The 23,775-nt window shown below is 37.6% G+C and overlaps 1 protein-coding gene across 4 annotated transcripts in view; it reads left to right on the forward strand.

Annotated features, from left to right (window-relative positions):
* The first annotated feature begins 6,034 nt into the window (after positions 1 to 6,034).
* kansl1 (KAT8 regulatory NSL complex subunit 1) overlaps positions 6,035 to 23,775 on the forward strand; it is a 38,122-nt gene continuing 20,381 nt past the window's right edge. For 2 of the 4 annotated variants that reach the window (XM_023340624.1, XM_023340625.1), the window contains exons 1-2: positions 10,379 to 10,843; positions 13,276 to 14,746. In XM_023340624.1, the coding sequence (XP_023196392.1) occupies positions 13,344 to 14,746 (1,403 nt within the window). In that variant the 5' untranslated portion in view covers positions 10,379 to 10,843; positions 13,276 to 13,343. Of the gene's footprint in view, positions 6,105 to 10,378; positions 10,844 to 13,275; positions 14,747 to 23,775 lie in introns of those variants that run through there. The other 2 variants (XM_023340623.1, XM_005794809.2) reach the window with 2 other exon arrangements.

Here is a 23,775-nt window from a genome sequence, read left to right on the forward strand (position 1 = left end):
TTCCCTATTCATCACTTTCTATTTGATGTTTCAGGTGATCTCTTATACAGCCTGTCTCATGTCACCAATAGCATCTCACTGAGATCAAGATCTGGACATTAGCTTGGGCCAGGACTTTCCCCTACTTGAATCCCAGCCAGTTCTTGTTAGAGTTTCTCAACAAAACAATGAGATGATTCCCACCCTGAAGAAATTCCTTAACAAGAGCCCAAACTCAGGGAGACAGAGGATGATTAAGGCGTATACAAGCAACTTCAAGATTCAAGGCAGCAAGGAGAAGTGCAGGAGGAAACTGGAAAGGAAGCTCCTGCAGGTCAATATCAGAGATGCATGCTCAGGGATGAAGAATATTACAAGTTTCAAGAACAAGGAGGCTCAGATACATGGATTTTTGGACAGAGTGACAAACTGAACATATTTTTCAGCAGGTTCGGATCAGAAACAAGCTCAGAATCCTTCTCTCCTGTCCACACCAATGCAGACCTCACAAGCTCCTTTGACAGATAGGTTTACACCTTAATCTTCCACCGCAGTCATGGATCCTGCTGCTCTTCCAAATCTGTCTTAGTAGATTTGGAGCCAGTGAATTAAAAAAATAATGCTACCAAAACACATATCACAAAAACATATGATGCTTATTAAACTCCACTGGTAGTTTAACTAGAACTGTGTGCTGTGGCCCAGATTAGACATCATTGAGCATTCAACAGCAAAGACTTCAGAGGGTTCTGCTGCTAAACAAATTAGAAATGAACATCATACTCACTGCAAAGCAGATCTGCGATGCTGTGGGCTAGTTTCCATTTCAAATACCTGAGGAACCTTGTCTTAAAAGCGTGACTTTTTAAACTCTTGATTCATGTCACAGCTCACTCCAGAGCTGTAGAGTGAACTAAATTGAAAATAGCATGACAGAGAATCCAGAACTCTGGATGAGAGGTCCATCTAGATATGGAATTGCCTAAAAGAGATTTTAGTCAGTTAGTGTTTGAACTTACAAAAATGTTCAATCATATTTTTAATATATAGAGTAAATTAATGAGATGCTGGGGGAAGGGCCTTTCGCTGGCATCTCATTTCTCCATTTCTGCCTTGGGGACTGCAAACGGCTCTGAAGTAAGGAGTGGTTCTTAGTAACTTTGCTTAAAAATGATAAAGAATTTAGTGAATGTTTATAATATAAAGACAGTAAACAGGCTAATTTTTAGATTTTTAAGGTTTTTATGTAGAATATTATACTTCAACAACAGAATTGACAATAATAATATAATTATTTTTAGTGAAAGAATGTTTTCTATCATTTGTTTGCAAATCACATGCATTATTGGTGTACTTAAAAACTAAATGTTCCATTGAACAAAAAATGTATTCACTTTCTTTTAAAAAAGACATTGTATTTTATTTATTCATTTATCATTTATTTTAAACGTAAACACAGGATGGTGGTTCTTTAGCGAGTTAATTTTAAAATAAAAACAAATATCTAGGACTATATATTTCTGAACATAACAATTTTGTGTAAAAGGGTTGTTTCGATTTTGTGGATTAAAACAAATGCATTGTAACAGGACCAAGGGCACCTTTGATTTGTAGAGGTTGCTGACCCTGGAATAGAACAACATAGAAAAACCCCTCCCCCACATGTTGCTTTACATTGACAGTTAGCTGGCTGACTGAAAAGTACACCTTTCTCTCAATAAGAACGATAACTTTTACTGTGTTGAAATATTCCTGCTTCACTAAAAACATGGAATGTCATGGTGTGGTTATTGAATATGTATCAAATTTAAAATAAAAATGATTTTAACAAAAAATTGTTGATGTCCAGCCGCATAGGCAATAACAGATGCTCTGCATTTTCAAGAAAAAATATTTTAAACATTATGCTATATATTTAGATTTTACACTTTTGTGTATATACACTGCTCAAAAAAATAAAGGGAACACTTAAACAGGTGTTTAACACTTAAAGTGTTCCCTTTATTTTTTTGAGCAGTATATATATATATTTTACTGAAGGTTGTCATACTGTAAGAATCTCATTCCAGCCCATGGGTATCAAACTTGTTACATGCTGAAGGAGAAGTCCTGTCCAATAACTGTGATTTTGTCAGAAACAATAATTTCTTGATATGGGACCCTTCTTGAAGATAGCAAGAAGGGTCTTGCAAGGAGGGTCCTCCACTGACTACGTGCTCTATAACGTGTCAGACAATGGATCACACACACAAGATCACAGTTGGGTAATTAGAGTATAGTTGGTATATGATCTGAATCTTATGCAACTTAAAAAACATGTTGAATGTTGTTTTACTGATATGTTAGTTATAAAAATTCCTGTGAATACACAAAGTGGATAAGTCAAGTGGAGCCGCATGTCGGCTATTTACATTCTCTGTGAAAATAAGTGAAATGATCATAACTTTAACTCCAATGCTAAATTGTGGTGATAATGCATCACTGAAACACTAATTTGAATTTATGTTCATCCTATTTCACTTAGCTTTACATATGCATCGCTACCATTTGTTTGAACGGCACTCTGGTCAATAATTCGGCCGCTTTTATGTCTCCTGGCCTGCTTTTTGGGGGACAGATTACTCGACCAGTCAAATCTCACCCCAGCAGTGAGACAATGTGCTAAGCCTTCAGGTAAATGTTCTGAACAAACTCACACGCTGCTGTAGGCTTCACCTGTTTTAATGTGAAAGGCGTAATGAAAAATAGATGGCACACTGCAGCGCCAAACCCAGAAAACAAAGCATTAAAATAGCAGCTTGTTTATCTGAGTGAAAACACATCAGGCTGGACAGAGAGAGCAGCTAGCATGCCTACGCTGTAAACGACAGTCTTGCTGCGCCGAAACGAAAGCAGTTTTTTATGAATGAAGGGGAAGTTGTGAGACTAAAGTGAACATTTTTAAATAAAAACAATATTTTTTGAATATGAAGTTTCATGTTATGAACTTTCGTACACATTTCCGCTGTACGGGTATTTGCTAAGACTGACATCTGCGGCAGCCAATAGAAAGCCCGGATTTGAAGAGGTGGCCAATGGTGATGCTAAGGGCGGATACTATCGGTGGTTTGTAACAGGACAAGCAGGTAAGTAAGATTTTGTCTTGTTATTTTCTTAAAAATTGAGTAACAATCTATTTGTCAAGAATGACCCTTACTTTGGTTAAACCACTGGTTCTTCTGTTTGAGAAGGGTTCATTTTTATGCACTTTTGTCCTCCCGTATGTACAAATGAGATGGTGTTCATTGAGGAGTCTGAGATCGGGAAGCAAACAGCTAACGAATACTAGCATGTTAGCTTTCTAACGTTAGCTTCTGATAAAGTAATGTTAATGTGCCTTTTATAAAATAAAGAAACAGTTATAATGCAATTATTTACTAGCTGTTTTAATAATGTGCCGTTTTGTTTGATTTGCCATTTAAGTCCACCTAAGTGGTGACAACAATCAACATTTAAAAAGTTTTTTTTCATCTTAAAATTTGCAACGGTAACGTTAATGTAGTTAGCCCGTTAGCTTTAGCTTGGCAGCTGGACGCGACAGACTCATCGATTCCACTAGTCAAAAACTCAACTTTTATGAGATACTCTGTGTGTTTGAAGCCTCAACCCGAGGTGAGGATAGGTTTCAAAACCACAACAACTTATTTAACTAATTAGTATGTTTAGTTTTCAGCAAGGTTTATTTCAGCTGTTGAAATGAATGAATTAAAGCAGAAAGCTGCGGAATTATCGAGGTTACAGTCATTACGTTTCGCTAGTATAGTATATTTAAAACAACAAAATGGTATCTAAGATGCGTCAATAGTCTTAGATGAAACCCATCCAAAACCCATAAAAAGTTGCATATATTTAAAATTACCACAAGTAAAATAAATGTATAATAAAGATATTGTAGTAAACTTTCTGAAGAGACGTATGTCAAGCATATCAAAATTGACTTAAAATAGTCTCTTTATTCACCCAGACGCTCACAGACGCACCACAGAGTATTATGTGCTTATCATTAATAAGAGCTACAAAAGTTTGTTGGCCTTAAAACAAAAATACATTCATCTTGCATAAGTTTTCAGGTGAAACATTAATGTTGCATTCTAAAAGTAGAATATAATTTACTTCCTATTTTCATTTGAAAACCGGACCTATCGTAAAATAATCAACAATACGCTAACATGAGTAGTTTTAAATTTTCAGTGAAAGGCTTTTTGCTTGATATAAAAAGTCTACTGATGCACATCTAAATCTAACCAAAAATTCAACAATAAGTGTCAAATATGTTAACATAGATGAAAAATAGGTAGGGAGTGATATTCTAGTTATTCTAGTCAGGTTCTTGAATCTACAACCCACAAATAAAAATAAAAAAAATTTGAGGTGACATTGCAGCTAGAGGTAATCACCAACCAAGAGAACGGAACAAAAATAGACTTGTTGGCACTAATATGCCTACTAAAAGACCGTGTTGTCAAATTTATGTACTTATGTATTTTTTTGCATATTGATCCAAAATGTGGGTCAATGTTCTTTAATAAATTTTTTCCTGTTGCAATGGTTGGGATAAATATTACTTAATTCTTTGACTTCTAATTGTCTCTAATTCAGCTGAAAGGCCAGATCAGTTGTTTTTGATCTGTTGGTTGGTGAAAACGTCAACAGCCCAATCAAGCTGTTGAAACTAGTAGGTTCATTTTAAAAAGTCTACTCATCTCGAGGACCAAATATTTGACATTGTGCCCAGATATTTGGCTTACGGGAATTAAAGGAGCAGATATCAAATCTAACTTTGTGGGTATTTACTTTATCAGCTGGGATTTTTGTAATTTCATCCTGTAATAAATTACTCAAAAACAGAATTTAAGAAAAAAAAAAAGTATTTTTTTTAACAATCATATTTTACCTTTTTGATGTTATAGTTAAAACATACTATATTGAGTTTCTCTTCAAAATATGAAAAATATGCACAACAACTTGATGGTTTGTGACAAGCTTTACAATCAAATTTGTGGGAGACAGGATGTTCTTTTCAGTAAGTACTGTAATGTGAATGGGCAAAACTTACTGACATCTTGTGGTCAACTTAAATAGTGCAGCTATTTCAAACCTGTCTCACATACTGTATTACTCTGGAGGAAGTTCTATCTACATTACACTGGACCTTTGTTCTGTAATAATTAGTAGTGATATTCATCTTGTACAATTACGCCAGTAGCTGTTTTTTGGATATGGTTCAATCATTTAGATTTAGCTGTTCTTAAATGACTAAGCTTCTCTATCTCTAAAATGTGTACCATCAACACAGCTTTCCCTCAAATGTGCATTTAGTGGAGGTAAAATGAAAGTTCTCACGTATGGAACTTCCATGGTGTGGCTTAATTGCTGATAGTCATTGCAATAGAGAACATTGATTCTTAACATTGTGCCGCTCCACAGAAAATTATTTTCAGTATCGTGATTATTGTGTACTGTTAGTTTAACTTCAGCATAAAAGCATAAATGTTTATTTTTGTCATTAGTAGTAGTATTAGTAGCAATAGATTTTTCATAAATTCATCAATCTTACAAAAACATTCAGATTATTTTGTTTCGTTGTATATTTGTCAGGGAGTGAGTGCTCATTGGAGTGGCTCATTGTTTATCTTTGTTATACTGGAGTTAACACTTGATTGGGCTGTTGTCAAATTAACTGTCTTTAAGTCTCTCTGTTTTTGTGTCATTCAAAAATTGTTCACTTTAACTGTTTATAAAAAAGTTTACAAACTTGCTTTTGATTTTTGGAGTAAAACTACTAACTACAATTTATATGATTTGAAAAAATTAATAATTAAAAAAAAAAGATAGTACCGTAACTTGTCTTTGTGGCCAAACCACTCAACCCTTTGGTATAACAATAAAGACTTTGAATCATAATTATTTTTTTCAATTGAATTCTCTGTCTTGAAAATTTATAAATAGTAGTTGTTGCTTCATGCTTAACATCTGTATTTATTTCTAATATCTATTTGTTCATTTTATGTTTTAGGTGTAAACTAGTAACTGCATTTGTGGTTCGTTGGATTACTACCTGGATTATTTCAACAATGGAGTTAAAGGTAATCCTAAACTATTATTACATGTCCTTGTTTATTCTGGTTTATGTTTCACTGAGACCATCAGGGATGTTCTGTTATGGCTGTCAGTTAGTAATGCTCTGCGGATACTGTGAATGTAATGAACATCCTCTTGGTAGCTCCAGTACTTATCTCAAAGAAAATGGCTTCTGGGGATGGAGCTACATCAGATGTGTTGGTTCTGGGTATCTCTGGAAATATTTCAGATGACTGAGACGGGAACAATATCTCAGGAAGTGTAGGGAACGCCTTGGAATCCACGAGGGGTCATCAAAGGAGTGCTTAAATCCACCATCTTTGCACGCACTGTTTTTGTAACCCAAAACTAGGCACAAAGATCTAAGATATTTAGTTATATTTCCTTGTTAAAACGTTCATAAAAGAAGAGAACTGGTTCTAGAGGCTGATAGTTTTAGTTCTTGCCCTGTGGAGTCGAGCAGCTTTTCTTAGATTTTCATATCTTTTTTTTATTGTTAACCACTTGGTTTAAACATTAAGAATACATGAGAGGTCCCAGATTAATCTTGTGCAACATGTTTTGCCTTGGATAACCTCCTCTGTATACAGGAAGTCATACACAACTGTTTATTTAAAACGACCAAAGATAAACACAAGCAGCTTGTGCAGAAGTCACCACAGCATGAGAAAATTCAAATGAGCCAGGGACTTAAACATATGTTAAAACTGGGAACCTTATCTCATTTGCAACAAATGTAATATTGATAATGTCTTACTATAGCTTACACACATTGCATGGGTAGTATTAGTACATATAAAAAAAATAATCAGTCTCATTTCATAAAATATTATTTTCATCTGACTAATTTCTATTACAATCTGTCTGTTTGCAGGCTTAATTCTCCTTGTCAGAAGGCCTAACTTGAAAACTTAATGAAAGGAAAAAGAGAGTTATAGTATGATTTTTTTATATATTTTTTTTTCACCATTAATATCGAACATCTCAACACGGAAACCGGGGAATCTTTCAGTTGTTTTTCGTATGTGGACTGTTCGGTGACACGAATGTAGTCTTAGTTTTTTAATTTTGTTTTCAACATTCCAGCCCAGCGTAATGAAGTGTTCATTTCTGTGTATGCTTAAGTATGTCCTAGGTCAGTTTCTGTGTGTTTCTTCATACTACATTTGTTTATCTTAAAAACAAAATTTGGATTCACTCCCATAAAAATATTCAGCATAACTGTCCAATTTGTTGTCAAATATTGTTTTCCTTTAGAAGGAGCTAAAACAACAAACAGTGGAAGCAGTGTTTTTGAAGTTGAGGTTAGCAATTACCCTTTTGAGTCTAAATGACCCTGCTTAAGTCTAAAGCCAATTGCTTGTGCAGACTTGATTTGAAAAAGCCAGCTTCAGTAAAGCTGGCAAAAACAGAAGTGAAAAGGTGGTGAAACGTCCGCCTGCTAAGTATGAAATGTTGCCTGGTTGGTATAAAACATCGCCGCGGTAGTTGGCACAATTTTGTACCTGGTATGAATCAGGCATGAAATTACCAAAACTCCAAAGACATGGTGAAGAGGAGAAATGACCAGCAGCTCAGGGTCAGTTTATTTGTGGGGGAACACTTTGAATTCAAATACCCAGATGTGTATAATTGACACATGACATGCTAGGTTTCATGCTCCATAGTGTCTGCACGACACTGCAATTCAGCCTCAACAAATCTGTTCAACCGTCTGAAATTTAAACGCGGAGGGATTCATCAGTGACTAATACAGGAAGTGACTGGAATTTCCTGAAAACATTTAGTAAAAATTTTAATTCAGGTTAGGTATTGAATAGCTACTCAATATGCTGTTTTTAAATGAATCGGTAGTCTGTTCTACATTATCACAATTTCAGTATTTACCAAAATAACTGTATTTTTTATTGGCTATTTCTGATATTGTGTCAAAAATATAGTTTGACAGTCTTTGTATGCTGAAAAAACAAACATGTCACCCATATTTTGCCCATGATTTAGTAACAAAATATAAATTTACATTAACTTTATTGAATATATTTTAAGAGTAACTTTTGAAAATATTCTTCTGAGATAGTTTTTGTATACTGCCAGTGTGCACACCATTTATTTTGCATCGCTGTTTATAGAAATGCATTACAGAACAGAGTGGATGCCCACACATTTTTTTAATATATGTAATGTTATTGTTATTCTAGGTGTCAACAGCCATTATGAATGAAATCGGAAAACAAATTTGTGTGTAAACACACTTAAAATATTGCTAAAACATTAAGGTTTTGGTGACAGAGTTATGCAACAATAAATCAAATAATTTAAAATGTTGCCCATTTTAATGTCTAAGTTTATTAATGTAGATGGATGACTAAGATTTTTCTTTTAAAGTTTGTTCGGAGGATATGATCAGTTAATGTCTTTCTTCAGAATTCAACTCTTTGTAACTTCACTTCGATGAATCAGAGACACATTTTTTTAATGGCCAGTCATAGAGGGTCCAAGACAAATGTTGAATTCTTTCAGTTTGAAATAAGTCCCATTTCTTTTTTAATTATTATTTATTTTTTGTGTTATTTACCTGGGAATAAAACGCCTTGGGATCTAATGTCGCTTTTTCAATAATGGTGGCCAAGATGACCAACATTTAAAATGGCATTACTATTAGGCACACTATTTATTAATTTTCTCATATTTTATATTTTACTCCGCATTACTCTTCTAACCTCCCAGCAAGAAGATCCTGGTTAAACACTGTAGAGACTAGGCACTAGCATTCAATCCACCACAAGCATTAAGTGAGTATAGCAAATAGATAGCTCCTCTTTCAGATAGCGCCCATATGTACTTATTCATTTAGCTGTTTGTGTTTTAAATGCAGCAGTTGTGTTTACAAATATCTATAAAGGCCTCTACATAAGTGACCACCTCATACAAAAAGTGAAACATGGGCATTTTTGAAATGGAAGCTGTTTAGAGAAGTCCAGTGTTGTCTTGGCCCCCTCTGAGTTATCTTTTTCTGGGGAGTTTCCTATAACTCTGAGTTATCTGTTGAAGGTAAGATATTAACTGGTCATAACGTCTCAACAGAACCTCACCCCAAATAACCAAACTATCGCTTTAAAGATAATACTTGGCTTTCATGTTGAATAATTGAAAAGGAAACAGTTTTGCATGGTGCTGTTTTAAAATGATTTGGTTTTAATGTTATTACCAGAGTACAATGCACTTAATCTGCAAGCACAATTACTATTATTAACATACAGTGAACTCTACAAATAACTAATTTCAACCAGCAGGATTTTAAAAGCTGACATTTTAAAGCGGCTACCAACACATTAAACAGAAAATACAAAAAAAATGTATTGTATATGTGTAGACAAAACACATATGTAGTACTCATTTAAATTATTTATTTAAATATGTCAAAAGTCTGTATGCAAGAAATCTTCATGTTTGGGCTTAATACACGTTGCTAAAGGTAAATAAACAAAATGCACAAAAGCTTTAGTATTTCATTTGAAATATGTTTTTTTTTCTTGTGTTCTTTTTATCTGGCACAATTTATTGCACAGATTTTTCACAGGGAGTCAGCAGCTATGAAACAGTTAAATTTGACAATGAAATGTGATTGATACTGTAATTACAGGGTTAATTCAAATCATTAGTCCAGGTGCAGTGGCTTTTATGTCAGAGCTGTTTGGTGCTGTTTCCTAGACACCATGTGGTGTTTTATTACACTGAAGGGAAAGAGCTCCTTCATGTGGCCACAGGCTACACCTCCACAGAAGGCTGCTGTAGTGGTGGGCGATTCAGATCCTGTTCAAAGTGACATGAGAGACGCGCAGCGTGAGCTTTAAAGGGAATCAGAGCCTTTACTGTGGTAGTTTAACAGAAATAAGGACACATGATTGATTGTTGACGAGTATTAACTGCTTTGGTTTAAATTATGAATGAACAAGGTCATTTAACATGAATAATCCCGTTCGTGTGAACGTTTTGTGGACAGAAGCTGAATATGCTTGAAACAGTTGTTCCGAGAGCATGCGGGATACACGTTAAGCAGAGGCAGCGATATTTCCAGTTTAACCAGCAGCACCATCACAGCAGAATAATAAGTGTGAAAGTGACACTGCGCTGTGTTTTTTGGGAAGACAATGCCCTCCTGTGGTATCTTCTTTGAGCTTTTCTGTCGGTTCTTATCTGCCCTTTACTCTAGTGGTGAGAATGAGTAGTGTCTCCCGCCTACAGCAGCACACGCACACACATACACGCGCGCGCAGAGCTCTTCTATGTTTGTCAGACTCAATCCGACGGAGAGGAGCTAGCCGCCATTTTCTAAGCGTCTCTCCCTAAAACGAGAGAAAAAGCCTCGCGTCAAACCGCCATCTGGATTACCTCTCTCTCGTCGGGAATCTGTTTTTTCGCTTCAGGATTGCCGTGGAATCGCCTACATTTGAAGTAATCGGGGATAGGACGGACTATTTCGCGGCCTAGGGTTATAATATTCGCTGTGGCGGCGAGGCGAGCTGTAGCTCGGTGATTCGCCCATTGCTGAATCCGGAACGAAGCCGAGAGGCTCCGATAAGCGGGCCCCTTTCCGCACCCTGGCTGTGTATTTTTGGAATAATTAATGGCAGAGTGATCGACAAAAGCCCCGTGTGTTGTGTTGGTACTCTTGGTTTTTTTCCACCCAAACTGCAGGGGACTGTTGCCGAAATTCCCTCGGATAGTGCAACCTCGTCACGTGGTAGGTTCCTCCTTTTTCTTTGTTAGCGAGCTAACCAGACTGCCTGGGTCTACTCCCAACTTCTCTGCTTTACAGAGACCAGCTTTAACTACACGCACCGCCCGATTCCCTTCCAGCTTCTGTACGAAAGTAAGGCCACGGACTGGTGCTGTAGATAAAAAAAAAAGCTACTTGTGTTTATTTCTGTAGTCTGATTACAATGCAGACCGTGTCTCTACTGTGCAATCGGTCGTCAAACGTTGTTTAAAACATTTATCAGACACAAAGATGTCTGATTAGAAGGGTCATGTTAATATCTTCAATGCAACAGAAACTTGTTTTATTTTCACTGTTGTGTGTTCAGCGACGCTCTTATTAAACATTTCAACTCTAAGCGTAATTTGCTCTAAACTATCACCGCAAGTGCGCGCAGGTTACGCAGGCACTTTAAATGTTTACTAACGAGGTTTACGTAAAACTCCGAAGTTGGACTCTACCTCCACCAGAAAATAAAAAATAGTTTCGTATTAAAGCGAGATAACTGTGGTCAGGGCATGTGTCGTTTCACTGCAGCTGGCTTGAGAGAGAGAGACACGCCAGCTTGCCAGCAGGTTGTTTCTTGCATCAGCAGCTTTCTTGGGCTAACGTTAAACAGCAGTGAAGCGCGTTAATTTCCACGCAGTTTACAGAGTGACCAAATATTTATCTGTCGATTCTTGCGTTTGCGTGATGGTTTTTCTGTCTTCCTTTTTTTTGTCTGACACCTCCTCATGATACGAAGTGATCATGTGCTGCCTTTCCGCCTAAACTAATTGAAATTTAGTGCAATGAAATGGTGCACACTTTAGCGCTAAGGCGCAAAGCTGCCTTTTACGTGCACAAATGCTCTTGTAAACACCAGGAAGACATTTTGATGATTACGTTATGGTTGGCTAACGTTGGATGTGAACGTTTTTTGTCGCATCTCGCCACACGTTTTGACAGAAAAACAACATGGGGAGTTATAGTTGCATCTTTGACCATTTAAATTTACCCCGGTGTTCCCCGGACTCATTTGGCGTGTTTGGAGCCGAATGGGTGTTTTTAGATGGATGAATTGCATTGCATAATCTGCTTCGGAAACACCAACATGGCGTAGTGCGCGCCGACTAGAAACTGCGGTGAAATACTGAACCCCCATTCATCTGAGCATGCAGACGATGCGCGGAGATGCAGCTCTTATCTTTTACAATTTGAAGGCAGTCTGTTTAAAAGTTTCCCCTGAATAGGCATGCAGCTGGCATGAAAGATATGTTAATCAGTCAAACAATGCTCTGTGCCATTAACATTCTCCTAGCATGCTGCATTTTTTAAAGCATTTTTGCTTTTAATATCAGGGAAAGTGAGATTTTAATAATGAGTAAAGATGAAATGACAGAGCAACCCTGGCAGGATGACATCATTTGCTTTGAGCTAATGCTGGGCCTAAATCCACCTACTTACATGGCCTGCAAGGAACCCTGCTGTATGCAGACTTGCCAGGGCACATGTAGGGCAGTGGGGTTTGGCCAGTTTGTATTGGTTTCTCCTGTTTCTTTCCTTGCCAGGATATTTTTTTTCAATTTTTCTTTTTCACAACCTTATAAGTAAATGACATTGAGGCCTTGTTTGCACGTACATGCTTGTAGTGGAAATTATTTAGTGGCCTTAGCTCAGGTGACTTCTGTTATTCCAAACCTTCCTTTACATCTTATTTCCCCAAGGTCAGTGCATAGTGTCTTCTATTTATTTTGTTTGAAGTTGGCCCTCTTTGGAACATTTTTCTGGCAGTTTATTTTTTAAATAAAAAAAAAATTGTTTGGTGCAAATTAAGTGAATAACTTGGAGAATTTATTGAAAGAGGATCTTCCTTTTGCTTTAGATATTTTGTTTTGACCATGTTTGCTTCACTTTGAGTTGGAAAGGATTTACATTTTTAACTTCTACAATTTAATTGAGAGTAAGTATGATGGGCTCAGTAGTTTTATTACTTTTGATTATTGGTCCCATTTAAGAAAAAAAGAACCCTTCTACTTTCTGATTGGGTGTTGGTTAGTAATTTTCCAGTCACAGTGTAGTCCTACCAAACCAGTTGTGCAAGTGTTTTATTTATGTTGTATATAGGTTCAGCTGTGGTCATATTGTTTGACAGTTCTGAAATTAGTATTCAATACATTAGTGTGAATTTTGTGTTTTTGCCTTTTAACTTCTTAAAATAAATCTTATTTATTTTTCTTTTTTTAATAGACATTTTTAGCTTCCTTCTCATATATGTTGAACTGATTAGTGTATCTGGTGACACTGTGAAATCAAAATTATCCAAGATGGGGTTTTTTGTTGTTTTTAACCTTCCATCCCTGTTCATCGTGTTATTTTTTTTATTTATTTGGTATTTCTTTTGTTCTTGTCTTATTCTTCCTCCATGTTGTCTCCAGGCTGTCCTCAGGTGGGGCAGTAAGCGGGTGGAGTGGAGCAGGCCGAGGTGCCCGTCCCTCTGCACTGCATGGCTGCGATGGCGCCCGCTCTCACCGACGCCCCAGCCGAAGCTCACCACATCCGCTTCAAACTGGCTGCCCCATCCTCGAGTCTCTCACCGGCCAGTGCAGAGAACAACAGTAACGCCAACAACATCCTCATCCACAGCAGCGGCCCCGGAAAGTGCAAGGTCGCCTCCGAAGAGTGCCCTCTCGACTTCTGCGGCGGCAACCAGGAACCGCAGGAACAGCAGCCCCAACCAGACTCCGTGTCCCAGGCCTCGGCCTTGGGCAAACTCCAGCCACTGGTGGCTTCTTATTTATGCTCAGATGTGACATCTGTCCCTGCAAATAAGGAGTCAATCAAGCTGCAAGGAGTCCTCATCAAACAGTCTGTGCTGAAAAGCCACAGAATTCTGCCCAGTTCTCTGCTGAACGGTGGGGGAGAGTTCCTCCTGAGGAGGCAGGCAATTGAACTCTCTGGTGGTCAGCTTAAAAGCCTCATGAGTGGCAACACCAACGGGAGTGGCCAGCCCATGGCACCTGTCAACGGCCTGGCCAAGAAGCTGGCCAGTATGTCAGGCTCGGGCTGCATGGTGGCGGTGAACGGTGACAAGCCTTCCGCCGCCACAGACTCTAACCCCCAGAACCTGCCGTTGGACTCAGAGACCTTCACTGCTACCATATCGGGCCACATCCCGATGAAAGAAGCCCTCAGACAGAAGCATTCCTCCGGTGCTCCTCAGAACACAGATGGAAATAATGTGGAACCACCAGTGCTTCATTCTGCTGCTCTGTCCTCCCTTAACCATGACAACCCGAACTCAACGGAACAGGTTAATTCAAGCGAAGCCGATTTGCAGACGCGTACTGGTCCACCGCAGGGTTCAGACGGGGAGAGGCCAGGCAGCAGCCAACAGGGATCCCCACAATGCACAGTCACACCAGAGCCGCCTCTGCCCTGCAGTTCATCCTCGGACAGCCTTGACGCTCACGTCAAAGAGCGCACGGCCCTCAACAGCAAGCGGCAGGCCGAAATCGAAAGCCGCCTGCAGCGCCTGCGCAAACGTCTTCAGGTGGTGCAGGCCAAGCAGGTAGAGCGGCACGTCCAGCAGCAGCTAGGCGGCTTCTTGGACTCGGCTCTTAGCAGGCTACGAGCCGGGAGCCGCAAGTCGGAGGTGGCGCCACATTCGGCCGCATGGAGGGCCGGGCGGCACTATTCGTCAAACAGCAGGGACGGCCTGGGCCGGTTCCTGAAGAGCGGTGCCGTGCCCTTGGAATTGGAGAGGCTGTATCTGAGCGGCTCAGCCAACCTGCATTCAGCAGAAAGCGCCTTTGACTCTGATGTAACTGAAAGCAGCTCTGGTGGGGACTCTGACCTGGAAGAGGAGGAGCTGTCCAGAGTGGACATTGAGCAACGACATGTCAAAATGTAAGTGCAGTGACCTCACACATTTTCATTTTTTTAAAATGGCAAAACCGCCTGCACTGTACATGATAAAGTCCAGTACTTACAGAAATATTTGAAGCCTTTATTAAATTTGTTTTTAAATCGTCTCATAATTTTAAAAATTTTCAGTCATTTTAAGGTTTTCAGTAACATCTCCCATTACTCATGCCTGTCATGGTGCTCGGAGCTGCTCAACTGTCAACAGAAAGTCCGTCCATTTCCAAACACTGCAATATGCTACTCCAGCATAGCAGGTGCTAATGGCAATTATAACTGCCTGCCTCAGTTGTGCTCTGGTCAAACTCCAGGGAGGGGTAGAGATACAGTTCACCCATGCAGCATGTAACCGTGTGGGTGGGATCCTGTAGAGAACACACAAGCTTGGCTGGTCTTAGGGGAAAAAGAGCTTCCTTGTCATACGATTCTGCCTCCTGAGAAGACCCAGGCTGAAACTGAACACTCTGTTTATCTTTAGAGCAAAATGACTGAGCACCAATAGAACCAGTCATTTAAATTTTTTATTAAAATCTTGAGAAAACTTCAGGGCAGGAGGTAGTGGGTTCAGAGGAGGTGTGGAGTTTGTTTTTGCATGCTTCCTGTTGTAATGTCAGGTCTGTGTCAGCAGGGGCATGGAAATCTGTAGGATGGGAAGTTCACATCAGAGTGCACATCCATGTGTCATTGGAATCAAGAGAGGGAGGGGGCAGTATAGCAGGTGGTTTGGCAGTGTTAATGGAGTTACTGGCCTGAGTGGGATTGGGTAGATTATTAACAAAGTAGCTCTTTATTATCCTCCGCTGTGTTGACTTTAAACCTTTGACCTAAATATCATCATATCCTAACAGGAAGTTCTTATGTGCCTAAACATGTAAACAATTCACAGAGAGGCTTCTGATTCTTACACTTGACATAATTTAAAAGAGGAAATAAAACTGGAGTAAATAATTTTGGCAAATTTCAATATGGGTGGTGTTAGGGAAAAGATTTGTGTTGATTATAGATTTAATGCTATAAATGTATATATAACAAATAGGACTGTTCGTCAACAACTTCAGTTTGTTTACATAGTGGCAAATCACAACATGTTGATCAGGACAAAACTAGAAAAATCTAGCTTTAAAGCAGTTTTAAACACTCTTGGCAAGTGTCATAAATTTCAATTACAAAAACTGAATTTAAGATCTGATTATGTACTTGGAAAATATGGAAAATGCTAATGTATCTGACAAAGGTTATACTTTTTTAATTCAGTGATGCAAGTTTGTAAAAATGCATCTCGGAACAGGAAAAAAACTGAACAATGAGTTGCTTTTTTAAAATAAAGATTTAATTAAAAAGTCAGTTTTGCAAGTCATTCCAATTCTGTTTTCCTACAGTGACCTTATCTTATGTAGTTAGCTTTATTCATTTGGTTTTGTTAGGATCTAAAAGTGGAAGTTGTTACACTGTTTGTCTTCTATTCTTGTCCTGCATAGATTTACATAAGACATTCCACATAGCTTATCAATAAGTATCTAAAGTTGTAAAATAGCAATCAAATTTCTCTTCTTTTGAGAATTAGATTATTAAATGTGTGATTAGGACACAACAAAGATAATGAACAATTGATGCTTCTATTTGATGTTACAGTTTATTTGTGAAGATTGGCGACCTGAGTTGGGAACTTCAACACCATCAGATGCATAGTTAATTGTAAATTTTTTTTTTTAAAGTAGTTATAACTGATTAATTGATCTAAAGTTACTAGCTATGAGAAGCTTGGCTTTTAAGTTATTTTTAACAGTTGTGTTGTCTTTCGGTATGTTTTTTATTGCTCTCCTAGTAAAACATTTCTCATTACAGCAACCAGGTGGTAATAAAAGCATTGCATTATTTGCCAATCACCATGAAGCTGCAAAAGAGCTATCTAACTTTTGTCAAAGGCTTTCAAATTAAAACTTACATGCTCCTAGGGAACAGATCAGAGAAACACTTAAAGTTAAAGAATTCTACAGCAGTAACATGTTCTGCATTATCCCTCTTTTATGAAAAGTCTTTCAGTGCAAACTATAGTTTATTTTCTTGAAAAGAACTTATTTTTCAGTGTCATCACTTTTGTTTCAGTGATGACACATCACTGAAACAATCAGTGGTCAGTCTTAGAAAATGTCAGCTTACAACAGATGCCATTTTGAGGCACGGACTGATCAAATTAATTTACAGAACTATATAGACAAGTCAAAAATGATCGCATAGGCAGATTCAGACTTAATTACATATGTTTCAATTTTAATTGCACATGTTTCAATTCAGTCTTGGTTATCTGTAAAATTTTAACTGTACACGTTTATAAATCTAAGGAGATCCTGGAATTGGCACCGTGCCATTAAATAAGCAGCTTGCCGTCCTACTGAGAGTTAATTTAAAAAAGTTAATTTTTATACTTCAGTTGGAAAAATGTTAATGCATCGATAGACAAGGCTATATGGGTCTTTTACCAATCGTTATTATTATTATTCATGTAGTCATGCGCATGTTCAGTGGCTTGAAAGCTGAAAAGCTTGGGAATCAGTTGTAGCATATCACTCTTTAAATATGTATATGCTGCTATTAAAGTTCAGCCCCAGTGAGACAAATACAGTTTTCAGAAAAGTCCAAAAAGAAGATAAATATTTCCCTCGCATACTTTCTAAACAAACATATGAGAAGGAATATTACTAGTATAGAGGTTGTAGGTTTTTGCTGCTGTCTATAAATGTGACCACTCGCACTATGTTTTTATATTTATAGAAGTGGATCTTTTCCTTGCTGCATCTATTTGCTCAGGAATTAATTTCTCATCGCAGCGAACATGTCATGGTTTGTTCCTGCTTTATTTAAGCATAATAACTTTCTAGTGTCCACCTTTTTATAACAGCTTTACTGTCAGACAGCAAAGCTTCCTGAAGCATGGTCTCCATTAACATGTAGTGACTCAGTGTAAAGGCACATTTTCCACTGATTCTGTTCCAGGAACTAGACGTTAGAGCGGTGAAGAGGTCTGCAGTTAGATGTAACGTTTAGCTATGGTTATCTGTAGCACAGTAGATCATGTGTGCTTGTGTAAGACACTCTTTTGTTTGGGGAGGAAGTAAAATCAGTTATTAATCAGTGATTGGATGCTGATTGTATTTTTTAACTGTATTGTAATCAGTACTAAGTAAGAACTGTTAATCCCGCTGAAGTTAGTTTTTCCGACCTAAAGATAATCTAAAGCTGCTCATGACTAGTTAAAACTTGCTCTTTGAGACTATGGGAGTGTCAGCGGTTGTTGTACCATACAATCTGCACTTTAATAAAAACAAAGACAAACGAAATGTACCGAGTTTCTTAACGGAACTGAGCTTTATTTATGATGTAAACATTTGACATTTTCATTTGATATGGAAGCTGTGAATATTTGAGTTTTATTGAGCGAAGTGAAAACTAAAGTTGATATCCCTTCCTGGAGCTAGTGATTCAACAGGTTGAAAACTGGTTCTCGGCGCTGTTCAGCCATGACTCTTTGTTAACATATTTGTCTTCTAGGAAGTGAGGCGTGGGCTTTTCTGAGACTATTATATCACATTTTTCCCATCTAACATTTGGTCTCTGTTAACAATTACCGGCTTAAAGGTGCTACACCACTAACTACTAACATTTTCATGTTTTTTTCGAGCTGCAGCCTCCTAATTCTTTTAATGTCATTTGGGTTGACAGGCGTGTGGTAATGTAACCTGCTTGCATGTTTGGCCGTGTTGCTTACAAGTAATCCTGCCATGCTTGCTCTATAGACGTGCTTTCCCGTATCTCAGGATTGGTGTTCACCCAACATCTGTTGCAAGCTTAAGTTGCAGGCATTTTTTTTCTTTGATTGGTGTCCGTTGTAAATGAGAGATCCGTAATGGGCCTGCACCAGTTGGTGGGTGCTGCTACTTTCAGAAATTTATGTTAATGGCATTCTTTGCTCGAACCGCAGAATAAGTTGTCCTCATTAGATTAAGCATGTTACAAGGAGCACGGCGCGTTCTGTGTTAAGAAACGAGTGGGCACAGTTTCTTGTTTCTGAGGCAACAAAAAATGCTCATCAGGAAATATCAGATCTTACATAATGGCTTAGGGAACAATAGAAATATCAGAATTCCTGTAATCTGATCATTAAAAAACAGATTCCTCTCTTCAGTATTTAAAAACCTTCAGATGATCTGACAATCCGGCCAATGTGCTGCTTGTATGATCTGCAGGGTAATTGGGACTACAGCGTGCCTTTCATGCTTATGGCTCAGCATTACTCTGCAGTCTGAGTCACTTAGCTGTGTTGTTTCTTCCCTTCATTGCTGCTGTCCATGTATGTATGCAGTCGAGCGCCTGTATAGGTTTCTGTTCCACTTGACACATCTGGATGTGTTTAGCTCGACCCAAGTTCCCCAACACAAACCCACAGGCGTTACATAACCCCTCTCTTTTATGTAATGACTGCTGCAGCTCTCTGGCTGAATTTGCCCTCTCGTTTTTCCTGCCCCACACCCTGTCCTGCTGGTTGGCCTCATCCGTAATCCCGGTTCCCGAACGGTTTCCTCCTCAAGATTACTTGAAGCAGCTGTCCTGTCAATGTTTCAGTTGAGATAATTTTTCAGCTGTGTAAACAAGTCTAAAATTAGTGACTGTAGAATAAAGAGAATAAGCTGATTTGTATTAATTTAGTTCCTTTTAGTCATTTATTGGTAATAACTGAATTGTAAATATGCCTGCCATGATAACACATTCTGATGGACGATAAATTAGCCCAGAAATTATTGTGATAAACGATATTATTTTGAGACAATTTTCAAGTAATATATTGATAATGGCATAATAACGCAAGTTTGCTGTCTCAAAGACAGATGAACTTCAATTTTCTACAGAACACTCCACCCTGGGCCTGGAAGACATTTTCAATATACAAAATAAAACACAAGTAAAAACAAAAAAGATTAAAAAAAATACTTTGTGTATATCTTTTGATGTGAGTTTTTTTTTTTTTTTTTAAGTTGGGCCGATTAGAGATTTTGTGGCAGATATTCAACCGCTGATTTTGTAAAGCTTCCAACTGCTGGTGCTGAGTTTAGCTTCTGTTAGTTCATTTTAGATCTATAAATAACAGCAAATTACATTTTTACCAAGTGAGAGGCCAGTCAGTTAAGACTTACCCATTGTTTCAAAACCAACACAAAATGATTACAGTTGACCTTTGAAACCAACTTAAGGATTTTGCACCAGTGTTTAGAACCATTAGTGGATTAAACTTTCCTAACTTTCTGTCTTTCTTATTGAGTTAGCAGATCTCTGCCATAACTTTTGAGATTTCCAAAAGGCTGGCAACATTTCCTCATCCAGTTTGTTCTGTTCTAGACTGAAGCGGAGTAAAAACTATGCAGCTTTGTCATACTACATTTTTATTGTCTTTTGAAGTCTGTATTGTAGCAGCCAACATGCCTCCAAGAAAATAGTTTCCTTTCTTGTAGCTTCTTGCATATTTTATGCTTCATCTGACATCATTTTTAAACAACCCACTGATATCTCAACACTGAAGATTATTGGTGCCACAGCAACCTGGAGGAGTTTAAGCATAGAGTATTCAACAATATGTTTTTTTTTTTTTTGTCTTATCTTCCTGAGAAAACATCTCAAGCCTGAGAAAACATCTCAGGCCTTCAGCTTAGTTTTTCCAAAGTTGAGATAAAAATGTAACCTTCTTATTGCAAGCCTTGGCAAATGCATCAAACTCTTGTTAGATTGTCGTGGAGCCAAAAGCAAAGCCTGCAAAAGTGACCTTCACAGTTGGTAGCACTTAAACCTTTAACAATGTGTTTGCGTCAAGCTGCAGCGAGACCCTCAAATTGCAGGTTTCTATCAGTTGTCTGACGTGTTTCTTTGTACTAACAAAAGTCACTTCATGTAAAGTTAGTTTTATTATGGTGTTTCGAAATAGTTGACCAACACTTGAAATCACTGCAACAGAGAAATGAGGCAAGAGGTCAAGGGAGAAGGTGCGTCTGCTGGTTGACAGAGCTTCAAAAAAAAAAAAAAAGACTTTAAAGCTCCACTAGAAGAATGGCGATTGTGTTCAGTGCTATTAGATGTGAGCAGAGCAGTAAACAATTTATTTTGAGGGTACCAAAAGCAGCTGTTGTGGTCAGCGTTCCTGCAGAGTGTATTTTCATTCAGGAAGAGTTATTCTGCCGGGATGTGGTTGTGTTGTAGAGATTTTTGATCTGTCAAGTAGGAAAAACAAAGCTTTTGCTCATTTGTAAGACTCTGATGAAAGAGATTATTCAAATAAAAAATTTTGGTCAAAAACCCTTTTGACACAAAAGTAGAGTTCAGTGGTCACAAGGAGAGCTGAGGAGCAGTAATATGAAAACATGTGACTGGTAAACACTTTTGTTCTCCTCAGGGAAGCATTGATAGGAGTGAAGTTTTACTCATAAGAGACAGCAAGGTTATAAGAGTTCCTGCTTGTTCCCCACCACCTAGCTGGACTGCAGGGACATGAAGTGGGTGAAGATGGAGGCTGGTACACAAAGTTACAGTTAATGGGAAGAACCCTTTGATTGACATTTAACAGATGAGGGCTGAACATGTCAAGTGTAATTTAGACAATCTACAAAAGGTAGAACTATAAATGTAATCTGCCCTTGAGCTTGAACTCAAATTTGAAAAATGTTTGTGACGAATGTTAGCTCCAATCTGTGAGGAGCAAAACCTTCATGGTTATCTCTGGATAGCTGCATATTTAATCCATCTATATGCAACTGAAAACACTATAGTAGATGAATTATACTAATGTATCTTATGTTTTCGAAGCACATTTGCAAAGTGCATGAATACTGGACACTGATCCAGATCTTCTTTTCTCATGGATAGATTTCTGTTGTTATACTGATCTGAGTAACCAATAAGAGTTTCAGTCTGATGTTTGAATTTACTCACAGTGCAAGGCTGGCAACTTCCTTCACCCAGCTTAGACTTTGAAGTAGGGCTGCAGCTAATAATTAAGCTAGTAATCAGTTATTTTTCAATTATTCTGACAATTAGTTGGATAAGAAAATATTGGCACATTCTGTAAATTTTTCATTTTACTGCTTAAGTTTATTTTATACTATTGTAATATTAGAAATGAATTAAGATACAAATTATTGTATTTCTTTTTATAAATAAGAAATAATAGGGATGTCAATCAGTTTTTTGTTTTTTCTTTTGCCCCTGAGTTAGTCATTTGATTTTGAGTATTGTCTGATAGAGTCCTAATCTGATATTTAAAAAATATTTGGGGGGGACTACATTGAATGTAATCTAGAGCGGGGTCACTGGCAGTTTTGCACATTTGTGTTTCCATTGCATTATGGAAAAGAAATGGAGTGGGTCTCCTCTCTGCTCTACTGCAGTCAGACTGACTGTCTGCAAGTGCTCTCTGCAGTGTATCTGCAGTTAATAGGTGTTTTCTCATTTTGTCTCCAATAAACCAGAGACTGTTGATAGATTTGTCGCTAGTCACTTTTTTGATAAAAAGTTTCTGGAGGGTCTGAAAAGTTGCTAAACACAATGATGCCGACACTAAGTTGGTAACAATGCTCCCACTCTACGCTGATGTGTTCTGCTTTACGGCAGCCACTGCTGCAAAGTGCTGTGCATGTATTGTTTTGAGATGGTCTGACTCTGTACCACCTCATAACTGTAGATACTGTTGTTCTTGTTTTGTTTAGAGTAAATATAAATGTATATCTGATCACTGACCAGGATGTGATGTCTGATTCTGATCCAGTGTGAAACTATGTGATCGGGCTGAATTTCAGGTCACATGATCGGATCAGGATTATCCGTAATTTTTAATGCCTAAAATGAAATAATTTTCCTTTAGTGTACACTTTTTTTTTTACCATTAATTGATTAATAATTGGATATCCAAATGTTTTAGGAGATTTTTTTTTTCTTATTTTTTTTTTTTTATACCGCTTAATAAGTTGTGGTAGAACATATTTACAAAGGGGGTTTTTGTTATACCTTAAGATACAATAACCTTAAAGCCAATGTAGTTTTGGCTTATTACTACAAGTGTGTTACTCTTCCACCAATTGACTTTGTTTTTTGAATCTGTACACTCCAGTTAACAATTAATTGATGCCTAAATTATTTTTCAATTATTTCAATAATCAAGTCATCACTGTTAATCAGAATAAGTGTTTCAACTCTACATTAAAGTAGTTAAAATAGCAGTGAGAGACTGAAGGCTTTTCAAATCCAAATACATAATGTTGCAGACAAACTTAACTGATGACCCTCGTATAAATGTTCCATTTGAAAATTCAGCTTTGTATTTATAACGAAGCTTAAATAAATGCTAACTGTCTCATGATGCATGACAAGGCATGGGGCGGTATGTGATTCTGTATTGACACAAAGAAAATTTACTTTTTACACATTTAAAGCAATAATAATCCCATTTTCCTGATGCTGTAAAAAAACAACACAGCTTTAAATGTTGTGGTTACAATAGCGTTATAACAGCTATGTTTTATATATAGTCCTAAGGAAAAATATGCAATAATATTCTGTGTAGTTTACTGGTAGAACTTTAGTGTTCATTTTGCAAAATACTACATGCTTTGGCCATTCTGCTTTTTATAAATCAACACTGGAGGTACAGAAAGCTGATATTACCGGTTTAATTAGTCAGACTGTTTGATAAGGCAGCCAATCTGCAGTCAGCTGCTTACCAGATGTACTCCTCTAAGCTTGCAAAGCGATGTTTTAAAACAGTGTTGCCTTCAAAATAGTGTTGGGTGGCACTCTGTTAGTTACCACAAAATTACTGTTCGGTTTTTCTTCACCATAACTTTTTCCAAAAAAAGCCACATTTATCTGTCTTCATCTGCCTTACTCTGTTTTAGTCAGAGAACTTCAATTCTTTCTCTAGTTCTAAAAACTCTTGCCTTTAAAAATCATTGTACACCATGATATCTGAATTTTGCCAA

The sequence above is a fragment of the Xiphophorus maculatus genome, chromosome 10 (genome assembly GCF_002775205.1).
Source record: "Xiphophorus maculatus strain JP 163 A chromosome 10, X_maculatus-5.0-male, whole genome shotgun sequence".
Lineage (NCBI taxonomy): Eukaryota > Metazoa > Chordata > Actinopteri > Cyprinodontiformes > Poeciliidae > Xiphophorus > Xiphophorus maculatus.